This window comes from Neopsephotus bourkii, unplaced genomic scaffold (genome assembly GCF_033783945.1).
Source record: "Neopsephotus bourkii isolate Nb327-2 ecotype Australia unplaced genomic scaffold, CSIRO-AGI_Nbou_v1 NB_838, whole genome shotgun sequence".
Classification (NCBI taxonomy): Eukaryota; Metazoa; Chordata; class Aves; order Psittaciformes; family Psittacidae; genus Neopsephotus; species Neopsephotus bourkii.
In genome coordinates this window covers 3213879-3230186 of record NW_026901334.1, presented here as the reverse complement: position 1 = coordinate 3230186, position 16308 = coordinate 3213879, and the positions used below count along the sequence as shown (strand labels likewise).

The following is a 16308-nucleotide window of genomic DNA, read 5'->3' as shown; positions in this document are numbered from 1 at the left end:
CAGACTCTGGTGATTAATTGATTCTGGTGATCAACTGACTCCAGTGATCTATTGACTCCGGTGATCAATTGACAGATGATCAACTGACTGATGATCAATTGACTCCGGTGATCAATTGACTCCGGTGATCAATTGACTGATGATCGATTGACTCCAGTGATCAATTGACTCTGGTGATCGATTGACTGATGATCGATTGACTCCAGTGATCAATTGACTCTGGTGATCGATTGACTGATGATCGATTGACTGATGATCTATTGACTCCAGTGATCAATTGACTCCGGTGATCGATTGACTGATGATCGATTGACTCCACTGATCAATTGACTCAAGCTCTGGCTGCGGGCACCGCTCCTCCCTCCGGCTCCGTCTCCGGGGCCGCTCCCTCGGTGTCACCGCCCCGGGGCCGTTCCGGGGCCTCCCCTCCCTCCGCGGCCTCCCCTCCCGGCCCCGCCCCGCCACCGGCTCCGCTTGGCCCCTGACCCCTGACCCGGCCCCGCGCCGCCGCGCCCCCCGGCGCTCCCCCGCCCTCGCGGCGCCGCAGCCAATGAGCGGCGGCCGCCTCATCCGGGGCCTGAGCCCCGCTGCCGCTCGCGCTCGGCCATGGCGGAGGTGAGTGAGGAGCAGCCGGTGCGCTCGTGATGGGCCTCGGGCCTCCCCCGGCGGAACCCGGAGCCCCGGCACCCCCCCGGCCCCGGTACCCCCGAGCCCCGGTACTCTCCGGGCCCTTCAACCCCAGGCACTCCCAGGCCTGCATCCGGGCGCCGCGAGGGGTCCGGGTGCTGCGGCCGCGGGGGGCACTGGGACCAACCGTGGCCGGGCGGAGGCCAACGGCCAGGGGAAGGGGCCTGGGCGGGACCAACGGCCGAGCCTGGGGAGCAGCCGCGGGGCTGCCCGGGCCAGGCCTGCGGGAGCGGGGCCGGAGGGATGCGGGTGGGTCTGCGGGGTTACGGGGATGGAGCAGAGCCCCGAGGATTTAGCCCGGTGCAGTGGGATGGGAGGCGGGGGCTGAGGGCTGATGGAAGGGGGCTCAGGAGGGTTGGAGGTGAATGATGGGGCCTGAGCAGTTGAAGAGTGCTGCTGGCCAGGACATAGGAGCAGGAAAGGCTTTGGGAATGGTTTGAGTGCTGGGAGAGGGAGACCCACCTTGAGAGGGGGTCCCACAGTGGTGTTTGCTGGGTACATCGTGCTGAAACACTGCTGCCATCGCTCCACTGCGCTCCGGCTGCTGATGCTGTCCCCATCACATCTTGCCACGTCCTTGAGATATCCCCACCCTGTTGTAATGGTCGTGGTGGCACATCGTGGTTCACTTCTATCATGAGATCCTTGTGGTGACCACGCCGTAGGAAGAGGACACTGGGAGAGATTGAGATTTCACTATCAGGGTGTTCCAGCACTGTGAGGAGGAAGGTGCCATCTGGTCTTTCATCTATTTGCTCTTCTTAGGGAGATGCAGGAGCTGCTGGTGTCCCACAGATGAGGTTGGAGTATCTGCAGCAGTGTGTGATTGGGACACAGGTTTTCCTGAGCTGTGTCTCTTGTCCTGTGTTTGTTTGCTTGTTCAGGTGCAGGATGAACCCGTTTCCATCCGTTTCACTTCCCTCTGGCTACAGCTGGAGTTTGTAGAGAAGGGACCCATGTCAAGTAGTAGGGGAAAGGCAAAGGAACAAGGAAGGCTTCTCACTGGGTTTGAAATCGGGGTTAAAGTAGCTCAGGGAGCCATGGGAGTTATTGAAGATGTAGCACTGGAAAGGGAAACCTGCTCTCTTCTTCTTTGCTTCCTTGTGAGGGTGGTTTCAACCTGTAGGTGTTGGGCTTGGTGATCCTTATGGATCCCTTCCAACTTGGGGTACTCCATGACTCTCTGCAAGATGTTCTCTGGTAGTGCTCTGGAGAAACCCAGTTTGCACACATACCTGAGAAACAGAGATTGGCACTGCCCAAAATGAATGGAATTCACCCCTGCGCCCTTCCCTGCTGACCAACCTTGCCACCAGCCAGAAGAGCATCTCCACCTGGACCAGGAACTCCTGACCTGGAGGTCCCCACCAGCACCTCAGTGTCTTTCTGCCCTGTGTAACGCTGTTGCATGTTCCATTTCCTATGTGATACCTGGATTTGAAGCATTGGACTGCAGCTCCTCACCTTCAAACAGGACAGCTCCACATCCCCTGGCTTCAGGAGTCAATGGGACTGGGAATATTCTCTCTGGCATCGCTCATGTTTTGAAGCCAGACCTGTCTTTCTCCCCTGCTCCTTTGACTTGTTTCTGTTGGCCTCTGTCTTTGTAAACCATCAGAAGGCTCATTAAGATCAACACCTCTTTACATCTGGGGGTGGAGTGGGCTATTGGTCACTTATTTCTCCTCTTCTCATCCCAAATCTGGTGGTGCTGGTTATTTCATGGCAACTCCAGCTCAGAGCAGCTCCCACTTGCCCTAATGCTGCGGTACTACTTTGGGGAAATAAACTGCTGAGTTGTGACCCTGTCATACTGCCTTTCACTCTTCATTCCAGCACCTGATTGTTAATATAAGATCTCATCGCTCCTGAAGGATTCTTGACATCCTTTCAAGCTGGCCCAGCCACTGTGACAGATTCAGGCTTTGCTTTCAGAGGCCTTTACGTGCAGCTCCTTATCGATCCCTGTGTGAAGGAGGTGCAATCCATTGACACAAAGATGAGGGTTTCAGGAAAGATCACTGGTTTTGTGCTTGGTCGTGGTCCAGCAGAGCCCAAAAAAGAGGCACTGCTACTTCCTTGAGTTCCAAAGCTGTTGCCTGGTATGAGCATGCTCCAAATGGAGCCTGTCTGAATCCTTTCCATCCCCTTCTCCTTTCATGATCCCATAAACTCCTTGCTTTTCTTTCAGCGACCACCTCTGGGCTCTGCCTGCAGCTACAGTGGTCTCCAGTGGGGTTCTCATGCCTGGGGACAGTAATCTGCAGCATTGAACCAGAAGCATCCTCTTTTCCCTGGTCCTGGTAGGAGAGGGAGCAGGAATTCCACAGCTGCTTCGCACATCCTTCTCCTTCCTCCTTCTTGAGCCTTCTTTCTATGGCAATCTCTTTCCAGGCCAGCCATCGTCTTAGTGATAATTAGACCTAAAAACCAGCTGCCTCTGTTGCTATGGAATTTGCAGTGTATGTGTTGGTACCTGAAGGCTCCAACTCCAGACCCAAAGTCTGGGGTAGCTTTTCTGGTGTACTCTTTGCTTTATTGTTAGAGGATGCATTTTGGTGTGAGGCTGGGCTGTGCTTTCACTTGTAAGAGCCTCATGGTGTAGCACTGTAGATGTCCTGGCTCCCACTGAGGAGCGCCAGTGCATGGCTGTGGTTGTTAATGGCTGAGGATCATAAACTGATGTCAGTGGTGACTGAGGGACTGTGATTCTCTTCTGCAGTTGGATGCTCTCAGTCACCCATAGGCCCTGGTTAATCCCCTGCTTGCTCCCTACCTAGGCTGAGCTTGATGAACAGCATTTCCATGCACAGCAGCCCAAGCAGCAGCAGATTCTTTGCCAGGCCTCAGCTCATTCTGCTCCCTGAACTTCTGACCAAGCACTGAATGCCAGAAAGCAGGTGCCTGTTCTCAGTATCTACTTGTCTCGCCTTTTCCCGTCTCACCTGGACCATCCCCAGTCCTCCCAGGCTCCTTTGTTGCCTACTCAGCACTAAATCTCTGTACTCACCCCTTGGAGCCTTCTGGATGTGGTGAGGAGTTAGGCAGAAGCCAGTGAGCTGTGGCTGCCTCCAATGGGGCAGCTCCTAAAAATGCTGCCTTCAGACAAGCATCATGTGTGCATTTAGAATAAGGGTCCAAGTAATCCTGTGAGGGAAGATGTAAGCCAGAAAGATCTTAAACTGGTCAGAGGAGAAATAGTTAATGCAGTGCTGAAGATAAAGTGGAAACAGCTCCATACACAGAGATCAAGGGGAAGGTGATGGAGCTGGGGGGGAGCTGTGAGATACACTTGAGCTCGTGCTGCCCATGTGGGTTTTGTTATCTTTGGCTTTGGGATGACATGAGCTGCATTGCCTGGCGGGGTCAGCTTTGAGGAGATGTCTCAGGTGTGTCTTTCTCTTCTCTTCTCTTCAAGGCCTCGGTTGGGCGGCAGAGCCCCAGGGTGGTGCCGTACCCAGCGCACAGCCTATGTCCTGCAGAGCCTGCCCTTCAGACTGCAGCAGGTACCTGTGGTTTAAGTCTGTGTCTGTCTGTTGGCCCCGTTTCCAGAGGAGACAGAGCTCCTGTGCTCAGCCTGTCTGTTCCCTTCTCCTTCTGCCATCTTCCAAACCTGTCAGTGGACTCCCGTGCCATTTGACAGGGAATATTAGAGATGCCAATGCTCCTGTAAGTGCCCATTTGCCCATTCTTGCTATAAGGGGTGATTATCCTCAGACCATCCTGGGTGAAGGAAAGGCTGCCCCAGCCATTCACATGTTGTGACACCAGGGAATCCAGTTGGGACAGGCACACAAATACCCCGAAACCCCTCAGCTTTCAGTCACTTGTGGACTTGAATGTGTGGAGAACCCAGCTTTGTAATGTGGCTCTCCTGGAGTGACTTCAGAGTTGGTGCTCCCCAGCCCCTTTCTACCTCATCTCCTCTGTGTTATGGCTGCACACACACAAGAAGGGATCATCCCAAGCTTTGTTGCAGCTGCACATTTGGTCCAGGGTGGTGCTAGCATCCAACTTCTTTTAATCCCTGCAGTTGTGTCCATGGGCTCAGCTGATCATCGACTGAACTTAGCAGAGATCCTTTCACAGAACTATGGTGTACGGGAAGAAAGGGAGGAGGAAGATGATACTCAGGAGAAGCAGAAATCTTTAGAAGAGCTGGAGAAGAGCTTCAGTGCCTCTCAGGTAAAGGCAGCGAGGGAGGGGAAGAGGGGTTTGGGTTTGCTTTTGGATTTGCTTTGCTTCCTCTGTGCTGTCTGGCATCTCTTCACCAGCATGGAATCTAGTATAAAAACTAAAGATAATGATTTGATAGTATGTAATAAATGCAAAACAATTAAATGTAACATAGAGATATAAAAAGAAACATACTTTTTAATGCCCTTGGCTGGGGTAAAAGCTTCTGGCTTCTCCCCACCCCTGAGAAGAGCAGGTTATGGTGGGTCCTGTTAGGCCTCAGTGCCTCATTCCTTACACAGCATGACCCGAGGCGGTTCAGAGCCCCCAGAAGAGCAGAGGTGCCTTGACTGCCTCTGCATATCTCTGTGTTCACTGCAGCTGGTGTTGTGCTCGGTGATTGTTCCCTTCCTGATGAAGCTTTGTCCTCCTCTCGCTCAGAGCAGTGAAATGCCATTTGAGGAGCTGCTTGCACTTTATGGCTATGAGGCATCTGATCACATCTCGGAGCAGGACAGTGAGAGCAATGATATTACTCCAAATCTCCCAGATATGACTCTGGATAAGGTAAGAGCAGCTCTCTGCTTGGTGTGTGCTCTTGGTGCTGTTGGTTACTGGGCTGTCTGGAGGTTGAGGCATACAGGAGCTCTTTTCAGCTGGGGTTCAACTGATGCCAAGGGAAGGGGCCTGCCTAGGTCTGGTGTCCCAGTGAGGAATGCCAGCAGCAGCAATGTGAACATAAAGAGTTTAGAGGAGAGAGCTGTTTAAAAAGACCACTGTAAAAACTCTTTATGGAACCTGGGTTACAAGTCTGGGCACACAGATGTGGCTCTGGAGAATCAGGGAGGGTTTGTACCTTGCCAGGTGAAGATGTGGCTCCTCTTCTAGCTACAGTCTATGGAAAGCTCTTTTTCTCCTTCCATCAACTATCTGCTGTGAGGGGAGCTCTACAGAAAGGGCTACTTGCTCGTCCTCTCTCTGGCTTCCATGGGAAGCCACTCTTGACACTTGTAAAAGAGCTTCTAAGGAAAATAATCTGGGTGTGGTGGGGAGAGTGAGGGAGCATCTGTCTTTGGGGTTTGAATTGGCCGGGAATGTTTTACTCTAGGCCTCATACCCCCCCCACCCCTCCTCTATTTTCTTCATTTAAACATATTTTTCACTTTCTTGTTGTTGTTAAAAGGAACAAATAGCGAAGGATTTGCTTTCAGGGGAAGAAGAGGAGGAGACACAGTCTTCAGCTGACGACCTGACGCCATCCGTCACATCGCACGATGCATCGGACCTATTCCCAAACCAGCCTGGCTGTATGTGTCCCTGATTTCTAAGTAATTGGGGTTTCTTGCTTAGATGTCATGTGCAGCGTAGAGCAAGAAGGGATTGCTTTCTTTTATCACTCAGTTTCTTGGCATCAGTTTCTCCACTTTCCTTCTGGGGGCTGCAGATAACCAAACCTGAGTGCCAATGGTGCTAAGGAGTGTTGGTGAAGATGTGATAGAGTGGAGATGAGGGATAATTGCTTTTGGGTGTAACTCATACCATCGAGAAAGTGAGAACTGCTTTGCTACCTGCTGTGATTGCAGTCTGAGAGATCAGCCCTTGATCTGACATCTCTAGAAGTGAATAAATGCAGTAGTATGAGTGGTGTGATATATTGTGGCAGTTCCTACATATGGGAAGCCGAAGTGCAGAGAGGGAGACTTGGCACAAAGTGGTCTTATCCCGTCTGCTACCCTGCAGAATGAAGGAGCCTGAGCCCCCCAAGTTGGTCAGCAGCACCCATGTAGCAAGGGGGCAAATCCTTGTATTTAAACAGGGTAAGTTGTCACTGTGGATCCTGGTGAAAGTAGCTTTAGGACAGAAAATGAAGGGGAGGGAACATAGAGCAGTAGGGGGTGGAAATAACTATAGGTGTTTTCCTTTCCCACAAAGCAAACAACTTCCTTGCTGATGAAGACAAAGAGCCCTGCTCATCTCCATGTGCTTCCTCCATGGCTGAGGATTCGGAGGAGGATTCCATCCCATCCAATGAGTGTAAGAAGGTAAATGATTGGGGCACGTTGGGAAGGGGAGCCAGTGCGTGGATCTGAGGAAAACGTGACACCAAAACCAAGGAATTCTATCTCTTTTCTTTTTCCTTAGCACCTTGTATTGTGTGAAAGGTGGCAGCAGATGTGGGTTACAAGAGGTACTTTTAATCCAATCTTGAAACCTGCATCTGAAGTTATCTTCTGCTTCAGCTATGGCAAATGCTGCTGTGCCTTGGCAAATGAAAACTGCAGCCTGTAGCCCTATAAAGGTGAAAAGCTGTGCAATATTCCCAGCAGGATTTACAGAGGGGGCAGCACCATAGGAAAGAGAGGAGCAGACTTCCAAATACATCCTAGTTGTGAGGGTTGCAGGAGAGCTTCTGCATGACTTTATCTCCAGCTGAGCTGCTTGCCATATATCTTCACCATTAAAACTATGTAAATGCCTCCAGTCCCCACAGTACCATCTTGTTGGTAGTAAATCTTCTTAGTTAGCCTATAAAATACTCAGGGTTCCCTAGAACAGTGACAGGGGGGATTACTGATACATAAAGCAGCCTCATAGTGTTCCAGCCCCTAAATCATGAAGTGCGCCTCTGGGCCTGCGTGGAGCCTTTTCCATTTCCATTTACCAGCATCTCTGGTGATGTTTCAGGAGATCATGGTTGGACCTCAGTACCAAGCCACTGTTCCTATCCTCCACTTGAACAGGCATGGGGAAAAAGGTAAGAACCTGCTTTCTGTGCCCTGTTTGGATGGAGGGCTGCTGTATTTGGGGGGCCTTCATTTGGAGGTTGTGTCTGATAACCAGGGTGATACCAGCAGCAGCTTGTGGGGTTTCTGAATGAGGTAGCTGACAGAAAGCCCCGTCTGCAGAAATCCCTTGTTTCCTCTTTAGGTCTTTTATCCTTGCAGACTGAGCAGATAAGTTCCAGGGGATAAAAGTGATCTGTTTTGCAGGGCCTGTTTCACATTTACCTGTACAACTCTCAGAAGGTTTCCATGTATCAGTACTCTAGCCTTCTGTATTGAGAGCACAGATTTAGTGTGTGTTTTCCATGTTTGCATCAATGAAATGAAAGTAAACTGATAGCAGATCTCAGTGGGGACCTCTGTGCTCTGTCAAGTGCCTCTGACCTGATTTTAGTGATTTTACAGGGCAGAAGGGTTGGTTCCTTTGCCTGTAGAAACCAGTTCAGTCCAGGAAGTGCTGGTGTTTTCATTTGAGTAGAAAAATCTCAGCATTTCTGGTGGTTTCCTATTGCAGAACCTTTTCTTCTTGCTTCCTCTATGCTGTCACTTCACTTCAGCATCTCTCTGCATTCTTGTGTGCTGTGTTCTCATGTAGAAAGAGCTTTGAAAGCTGAAAGGGGCAAGAATTACTTGGTGGTCGTGTGTGCTCCTGCTATTCTGTGTGGGTGAAGCAGCTCCTGGAGGACTGTTACAAGCTGTTAGGGGGACATGCAGCTTTCCAGCTGCCTAGTTCTGTGTGTAGGACAGGGTTTGAGCCTAAGCCAGGGTTGTAGCTCAAAGCTGCCTTCAGCTCCCACTCCTCTTGTTTACTGCATGCAGGAAAAGACACCTTAGAACTTAGGGGTTTATAATAATGAATCAAAGCAACAAGCTTTGGTAACAAAATCCTTATCAACCAACTCTTCTGAAGAAGTGGAAGCCTGTGCTAGGGCTTCAGAAGAGGTATAGGGAGCATTAAGCATCTCCACCTCCTGTATTCCCAGCGATGGTTGCCATCCCTAGTGCCAGGCTGTGGGACCAAGCCCAGGTTTCCTCCCTCCTTCTCTCTCTCCTGTGCAGACCGTTCCTGAAAAGCAGTGGAATTCTCTGTTTGATTATCTTATTTCAGTGCTTTTTCTGTTAGCCTATGAGAATGAAGATCAGCTGCTGTGGGACCCAAACATCCTCCCTGAGAGAGAGGTGGAGGAGTTCCTGTACCGCGCAGTGAAGCGGCAGTGGGACGAGGTGTCCAGCAGCAGCCTGCCAGAAGGAGAGATGGTGAAGGACAATGAGCAGGTAAGTATGGGGCTTCCTGCAGGGATCCTCTGTTCCTGATTCATAGAACCATGGAATCCCAGAGTGGTTTGGGTTGGAAGGAGCCTTAAAGCCCCTTGCCACGGGCAGGGCCCCCTTCCACTGGAGCAGCTTGCTCCAAGCCTCTGTGTCCAACCTGGCCTTGAGCACTGCCAGGGATGGGGCAGCCACAGCTTCTCTGGGCACCCTGTGCCACAGGCCTGCCTGCCTCAGTGCTGTACCCCCAGCGCAGTCACAGGTGATGTGACATGCATGTAACAGGCTGGGTACTGTTTTAACTGTGTTCTCCCAGTCTCCCAAACCCAGAGCTTGCAGCAGGGTCACCTTTTTGGCTCTGTCCTCTAGAACGGTGTCTGATTCTTCTGTGAAGCCAGCAGAAGATCAAACATTTGGCTAAGAAACGAGAGCAGTTGTGTTTCCTCTGGTTAGCCAGGTTAGATTCTCACCCTAAGTCTGCAGGGGGGCAGAGGCACCCCAGAGACCTGCAGAGCTGCAGTCCTAGGGTTTGTGATCCTGTGCCTCCAAAAGTGGAATCATCTCTGATGGACACAGTGGGGTTAATGGCAAAGTGGCTCCTGGGAAAAACAGCTGACAAAGGTGAGGCTTGAGCAGGTTGGTTTGGGATGTCTTGCTCAGGTACATGCTGGGATCTTTTCCTTCTCTTTTAGGCTTTGTACGAGCTGGTTAAATGCAACTTCAATGCAGAAGAGGCACTGCGGAGGCTACGGTTCAACGTGAAGGTCATCAGAGGTGAGAACCCCCTTGCTTGGGGTCTGCCCCAGACACTGAGGCCTGTGTAGAGTCTAGAACGAGCTCCATCTCCTCCACTTCCACTTTCTCTCTGCTCTAGATGAGCTTTGTGCCTGGAGCGAGGAAGAATGTAGGAATTTTGAGCATGGCTTCAGGGTCCATGGGAAAAACTTCCACCTTATCCAGGCAAACAAGGTAAGGACATTCCCCACCGCATCCCACTAAGACGGAGGAAAGGAGGCACGTGCCTTGGCACCAGAGGTATGTAACGAGCCTCAGTTAATGCAGGAAGTTCAGGACTGCTGAGTTCCCATCCCAGGCTTTGTGTTGACTCATGCTATAGCAGGTGATGGGCTGTTCACTGCCCTGCTCTGCCTTATTTTCCAGGTGGGAGAAGTCACAAACACCACTGACCTGCATGAGTGATGTCAGTTAATTACTGATTAGCCCTTTCTGGAGTCTCAAAAGTTCTTTCCAAACTCTCAGCCCTTGCAGTGCTTCTGTGAATGAGTGAGTTGAGCATGTGGATGTTTTGTAAAGTCCCCTGGGGTCCTCTAGAACCAAAGATGCTGTTGTAGGGAAGAGCTGGGCCCCAGGACATACGCTGCTGTGCTGGGAGTTGGCAGAACCAGAGAGTCCAGTTCTACTGCTGATTAATTGTGGGCATGTTGATGCTGGCCAGTGAAAATGGATGCAGGTTTGCTCTCTTGATGGTAAACGTGCTGCTGGAAGCGCAGGGATGCCCTGCACCAACACTGGGCTCTGCAAGAACAACCGTGCGCTGTGGGGAGCCCTTTCTCAGGGCCATGGAAAGCTCACTTTGTGCTGCTGTTGGGACAGCTTAGATGTGTCCATAGTGCTAGAAATGACTGGAATGCACTGGAATTTTTCCTCTGCTGCTTAAATGGGAGGCTGCTCCTTGCTCCATGCCTGGAATTCTCACTGGGATCTCTTCCCCTCAGGTCCGTACCCGGTCAGTGGGCGAGTGCGTGGAGTATTACTACATGTGGAAAAAGTCGGAGCGTTACGACTACTTCACTCAGCAGACACGTTTAGGAAGGAAGAAGTACGTCCTCCACCCTGGAGCCACGTGCGTGGAATATTCTCACCCTAAACTTAGTAATTCTAAGCTCCCCGTGAAGATTCCTGCTGCAGAGCACCTCCGCTTGCTTCTCTAGAAGGTTGCTGGGGTGGGAGTGGGGAGGGATGCGCTGGATGCTCCCCCTGCAAGTGTGGGGAGGGGAGAGGAAGCAATGAGTTGCTTGGTTGGGCTCTTTGGGTGTCAGAAACCACTTTGCATTCAAGGCAAACAGAAGCCCCCAAGTGAAGGGCAAGGGCAGGGATTAGGGAAGGCAGCTTTTGAAGTGCAAAGTTACCATTTCTGGTGGTTTGGAACCTGAATTTGTTCCTTTCCCTGCTGCCACCCTTGGAGGCGAATTCCTCGCTTGGAAATGCATGCAGGTAGGGAGGGCGCTGGGCAGAGAGGCAGAAACTGAAACGTTTGAAAGGTCAAACTGAAGTATTTCAGTTGAATGCATTAAATCCATAGATGAAGTCTTAGATACTCACTTTTTATTGTGATGCAAGACAGGAAAATAGCTGGAATCCCAAATCCCTCCAGGATGGGAATGTATGTTCCCATCACTTCCCTTTGCTGGCACACCAGCATTGCCACAAGCCACCCAAGGGTTCCCTTTAGGAAAGCCTTTGACCATCTATTTCCCTTTGGAAGGGGCTGAGGCTCAGAGCTCCGATTGGGAAAGCTGCGAAGCCCCTTCAGGTTTCTCCCAGGCTGATCTTGGCCACCCTGAGCTACCTTCAGTCATCTCAGTGCTGTTTAAACTGGGCTCTGCACACCAAGGAGGGATGGACATTGGTTCCAGTGATGTCTTTACAGTCCTGTTGCTTTCTTTGTTGCTGGGTTGTGATCCCAGCCCCGTTTTCCCTGCCTGCATCCCCACTGGCAGGGGTGGCAGTGCTGTCTGTCTGTCTCCACAGGGATTACACCGACAATGACTTGGATGGGGGTGAAGTTGAAAACTCCACTCGTCCTCGGAGCTCCCCCCCCATTCCCTCTGGAACTGGCTGCCTGGATTCCCACTTCAGTCAAGACCAGATAGCAATAGAGAGCACAGGTAATGTCCTTTATCTTCTCTCTGCCATGGGGATAACTCATCTCCCTCACTCAGGGGGTCTGTGCTGCGTTTGCCTTTCTCCCATTGCCATTATGGAGCCGTTGCTCTTCTCCCCACACCTTGCCAATGGGTTCAGTTTGCCCTGTGCCAAAGAGTAGAGCTTGGTATGAGCAGAGAAGACTTTGGCTCTACCTTGACCAGTAGTGACTGAAAACTGCTCCAGAGGCTGATTTATGGCACCAGGAATTGGGCTGTACCTGGCACTGCTTCCAGAGGGACCTGGCTGTGAGCAGCCACACAGGGAGTCCCAGATGGGTTCATTCCCTCATTGTCCCGCTGCAGATGAGGCCTTTGTGTAGGCATCTCGCAGGGGCTGCCAGCATGAGGGGATAGACTTCAGATTTGCTTTATCTTGGAGTGTCTCTGAGATTCCCTTTAATTTCCATAGAAACACTGCTGGCCTCCCATCTGCTGGCTGCATCTTGCCCTCCTTTGGCCCTGGGTGGCTGTAATAAACCTTTGTGCCAGCAAACAAATACTGATGGGATTTAGGCGGGTTTGAAGTGGAAGCTTGGACTCACTGCAGCTTTTTGTCCCTTATCCCTTCCCCTTTCTCCCTCCCTATCTCTTGTCTGCCTGTCCCCTCCCTATGGGATGCACAGAGCCCCTGAGCGTGGAGAGCACTGCCTGCAGCCTGGGCAGCATGAGCGAGTCGGGGCAGGGCTACGAGTGCAGCACTCCTTCAGAGACCAACTGCTCCTTCGACCCCCAGGAAGAGCCATCCTCAGGCACCCCCTCGGCTCCCTGCCCTCGCCACCCCACAACCAGCACCGAGCCGCGGCTCTTCCCTCTGCCCCCGGCGGCCCCAGCACAGGCAGAGAAGCAGGAGCCATTGCAGAGCTCTGCTGGGACACTAAGCATGGACTTCCCTCTCCCTGCAGACATTAAGGAGGCTTTGCCTTTAATCGCTGGCCCTGTGGATTTGGACAGAGAGCCAGAGGTGGCCCCTGCGCAAGTGTCCTTATCGGTCACAGAGTTTGGCCTCATCGGCATCGGAGATGTAAATACTTTCCTGAGTGCTCACCAGGCTTGTCCAGCTCCTGTGGCTCGGTCAGAGCCTTTGTCACAGTGAAAAGCTCCACTCACGGACTTGTCACAGAGCCAACAAGGACATTGAGCTGACTGACTGAAATCCGGGAGCTTCCACTGTTCCACAGGGACAGTTTGGAGCTGTTGGTCAGAACCCGTCTTTCCATCCTCCTTGATCCAAGTGAAACCAAACACCTTTCTGCTCCAGTGTGTTCTGACACCAGCCCCCAAAGCTGGTGGCTGGCTGTGGTGAGGGGGGGGAGATCACTCACCCCCTCTTGCCTTGACCCTGTGTCACCCCAGGTAATGCCAGGCTCAGAGAGTCCCTGCCTTGGGACAGGGGAAGTGGCCTTGGCCCCAGAGATGCTTTGAGAGCAGGGATGTGTCACCGGTGCCATGGGGACGAGGGGTGCAGGATGCAGTCTGCAGGTCCAAGAGCTTAGGACATGCCCAGGGAGCACGTTCCAAGGGACAGGCATGGCCATGCCAGAGGAGGAGGATGAGGAGCCTTCGCCCTTCACCCACAGGTAGTGTGTTGCAGTGGAATCATCCTGCCCATTCCCATTGTGGGTCCTGGCACCCTGATGGTGATCTCTGCCTGCTGCTGTGTGTTCCTGCAGGTGGGATGCAGCTGGAGGCCGGCCTCAGGTCCTGGCAAAGGGATCCTGTGTGGGCTTAAGTCTTTCTCACCTCCCCTTGCAGGGAATTGTCCTGGGAGGAAAGGGAGTTTCTAGACACCCCCCCAGAGTTGTGCTGCTTCGGTGCTCAGTGATGAAGGACTTGGTCCTTGTGAGTGCTGCAGGGCAGGAGGGGAACATGCAGATGGAAAGGTCTGGAACTTCCCAGTTCATGCAGCCATCTCAGCTGTGGGAGGAGGAGGAGGGCACCAAGTGTAGGACCCTGGTGCCAGCATGGAATCGCAGGCAGGAGAGAGCATCCCTGCCCCTTCCTGCAGCACAGGGAAAGCTGTTTTCCAAGAGGAAAGTCCCTCTTTACTGCCATTAGCAGTGGCCAGGGAGGTGACAGGGCTGTGCTGGAGGCCGGAGCCACTTCGCTTCCCGGGTGTGTTCCAGGGCTTGGGTTTGCCCCTGGCTTCAATGCACGTGTTCTCCTTCCCCTTTTATCCATGCGGGAATGCTGTCCGGCTGGCGCAGACCTTCCCTCCTCCGCTTGTTTTCCACATTTGGGAAGGGGTTGAGGTTTTGTGCTCGGTGTCATTGAGCCCTTTGAGCTACCATCAGTGGGTCTGGACTGTGACTAAACCCATTAACCCGCATCCTGCTGTCGCCAGCCCTTGGGAGGTGATGCTCAGCCCCGCAGGGGAAGGGATGACAGCATCACACCTTGTGGCTCCTCTTCCAAGCCCCAGGCTGGTTTAATGGCAGGGCTTTGGGGTGAGGGGTGCTGAGCTCCATCCATCACCGTGTGATAACCGGGCTCAAGGGGAAGGCAAACACATGGAACCACCCGGCTCTGAATCCTCTTTCCTGGCTGGAGAGGAAGCTCCTTGGAGGAAGAGGAGCAGAGGGGAGGGCCAGGCCTCTCTGCCAGCCACAAACAGGCTTAAGTTTTCCCAATCCCTTCTTTCTTTGGTTCATTTCAAGGCCTCCCGAGGCAGGGATCCCTTATTTATGTTCTCCAGTGCTGTTTACAGTCGCATGGGCTCCTTCACCACCGGGGCCCTGCTTTTCCCACCCATCTTCCAAGGGAGAGGAGGGCAGGAAAGGGCTGGGGAAGAAGAAGCAGGGGTTTGGTGGGGTTTTCTTTCTCCTTTACAAAGCACATTCACTTTGAGCCACTCCTGCTGCTGGACTCATTCCCCCCCCCAACCCCTACACTGTGAAGTGAAACTGCCTTGAAGCCCCCTCACCGCTATTTATTTAATTAAACCCCTCATTTGAAAGTGAGCAGGAGCCTCTTGTGCTGTCGGAGCTGCAGAGAAGCAAGAAGAGGATCCTCACCTCGGCCTCATCCTGCCCTGGGGCTGTTGGCCGTTCAGCGTGGAGGGCAGGAGGCTTTGATGCTCATACAGGTGCCCTGGTTCCTTTGGAGAGCCTGTGGTTGTGGTAAGAGGAGGAGGGACTCATCCCTCCATCCCTCCCTCATTGGCTTCAGCCAGAAACAACATCCAGCATTCCTGCTGCTGCTCCTCTGTGTGTTGCTCCCCATAAAGCTTCCCTTCTCCAGCTCTTGCCCAGGGCTTTGGGGGTGATGGCAGCTTCCATCTCCATCCCTCAGCTGGAAAACCAGCAGGAAAAGGGCTTTGGGAGCTCTCCTGGCTCTGTGTTTCCCCAGAAGCAGCCCTGGGAGCAATGGGTCCCTGTCCTTTGTCTCATCGCATCCTCTAAAGGCCCTTCTGGCCCTGGAAGGTGCAGGACCAGCGGGACCAAACCCCCCACCATCACCACTGCATCCTGCGGGGACGCTGCGGGAGCGGCGCTTCGACGGCAGAGGGGGCACCGGCACCGGGACCGGCTCCTTTCCGGGGCACCGGACATCGGATCCCGCTGCAGTTGCAGCCCCGCAGAGCGGAGCATCCGCATCCCCCGGGATGGGTGCAGGACCCCACGGGAAGCACAAGAGGAGTTGATGGTTCCCTAATGGATAGGGGCCAAGTGCCAGCTACACCCCCCCCCCCCTCCGGCCCTGCAGGGCTCAACCCCTGCTCAGCACCACACAACTGAGCTGGGATCATGGGGCTGGGCTCTTCCGGGGTGTTTCCAGCAGCCCCAGCACGCTATAGGGCAAAGTCCTGCCCATGGTGCTGCTCCATGAGGCCACTCCATGGGCACGGGAGCTGCTGGCTTATTTTGCCCCTCTCTGCCCTGCTGCAGCAAGGGGCCTGCAGTATGGGGTTGTGTGACCCCATTGGGCAGCATCCTGTCCTCACTGAGACCCCAAAACAGCCTGGTGGGAGGCTCAGCACAGCCAAGGCCTGCTGGGGGCTGCGATGGGGGTGAGCTCAGTGTGGGAGGAGGCTGTGTTAAACCCTGCATCCTCCCCACCCAGGGCATAGCTTGGGCACCCCACAGTGCCATCAGGCCCCTTGCCTCTAGCATCCCCCCCAGCATCTTCTCCAGCATCCCCTCCAGCATCCCTTCCTGCATTCCCTTCTGCATTCCCCCCAGCATCCCCTCCTGTATCCACTTCTGCATCCCCTCCAGCATCCTCTCCTGCATCCTCCCCTGCATTCCCCCCAGCATCCCCTCCTGTATCCACTTCTGCATCCCCTCCAGCATCCTCTCCTGTATCCTCCCCTGCATTCCCCCCAGCATCCCCTCCTGTATCCACTTCTGCATCCCCTCCAGCATCCTCTCCTGTATCCTCCCCTGCATTCCCCCCAGCATCCTGCTTCTTTCCTGCCCTGGAGCTCTTCCCCTCCCACCCCTAGGACC

The 16308-nt window shown here is 53.3% G+C and overlaps 1 protein-coding gene across 7 annotated transcripts; it reads left to right on the top strand.

Moving 5' to 3' along the window:
- Window positions 1-527: 527 nt before the first annotated feature.
- MIER2 (MIER family member 2) lies at window positions 528-13133 on the top strand. Of its 7 annotated transcripts, XM_061356053.1 has the most exons (14): window positions 561-615; window positions 3468-3587; window positions 4106-4193; window positions 4721-4872; window positions 5245-5430; window positions 6047-6170; window positions 6796-6905; window positions 7549-7618; window positions 8755-8921; window positions 9608-9689; window positions 9790-9884; window positions 10652-10779; window positions 11688-11824; window positions 12487-13133. In XM_061356053.1, the coding sequence occupies exons 4-14, from the start codon at window positions 4729-4731 to the stop codon at window positions 12954-12956; spliced, it is 1713 nt and encodes a 570-aa protein (XP_061212037.1). In that variant the 5' UTR covers window positions 561-615; window positions 3468-3587; window positions 4106-4193; window positions 4721-4728; the 3' UTR covers window positions 12957-13133. The 7 variants fall into 7 exon arrangements, with proteins under 7 accessions (XP_061212036.1, XP_061212035.1, XP_061212033.1 ...); XM_061356052.1 differs by lacking the exon at window positions 3468-3587 and having other exon boundaries at window positions 528-615; window positions 5305-5430; window positions 8770-8921; XM_061356051.1 differs by lacking the exon at window positions 3468-3587 and having other exon boundaries at window positions 528-615; window positions 5305-5430.
- Window positions 13134-16308: the final 3175 nt, after the last annotated feature.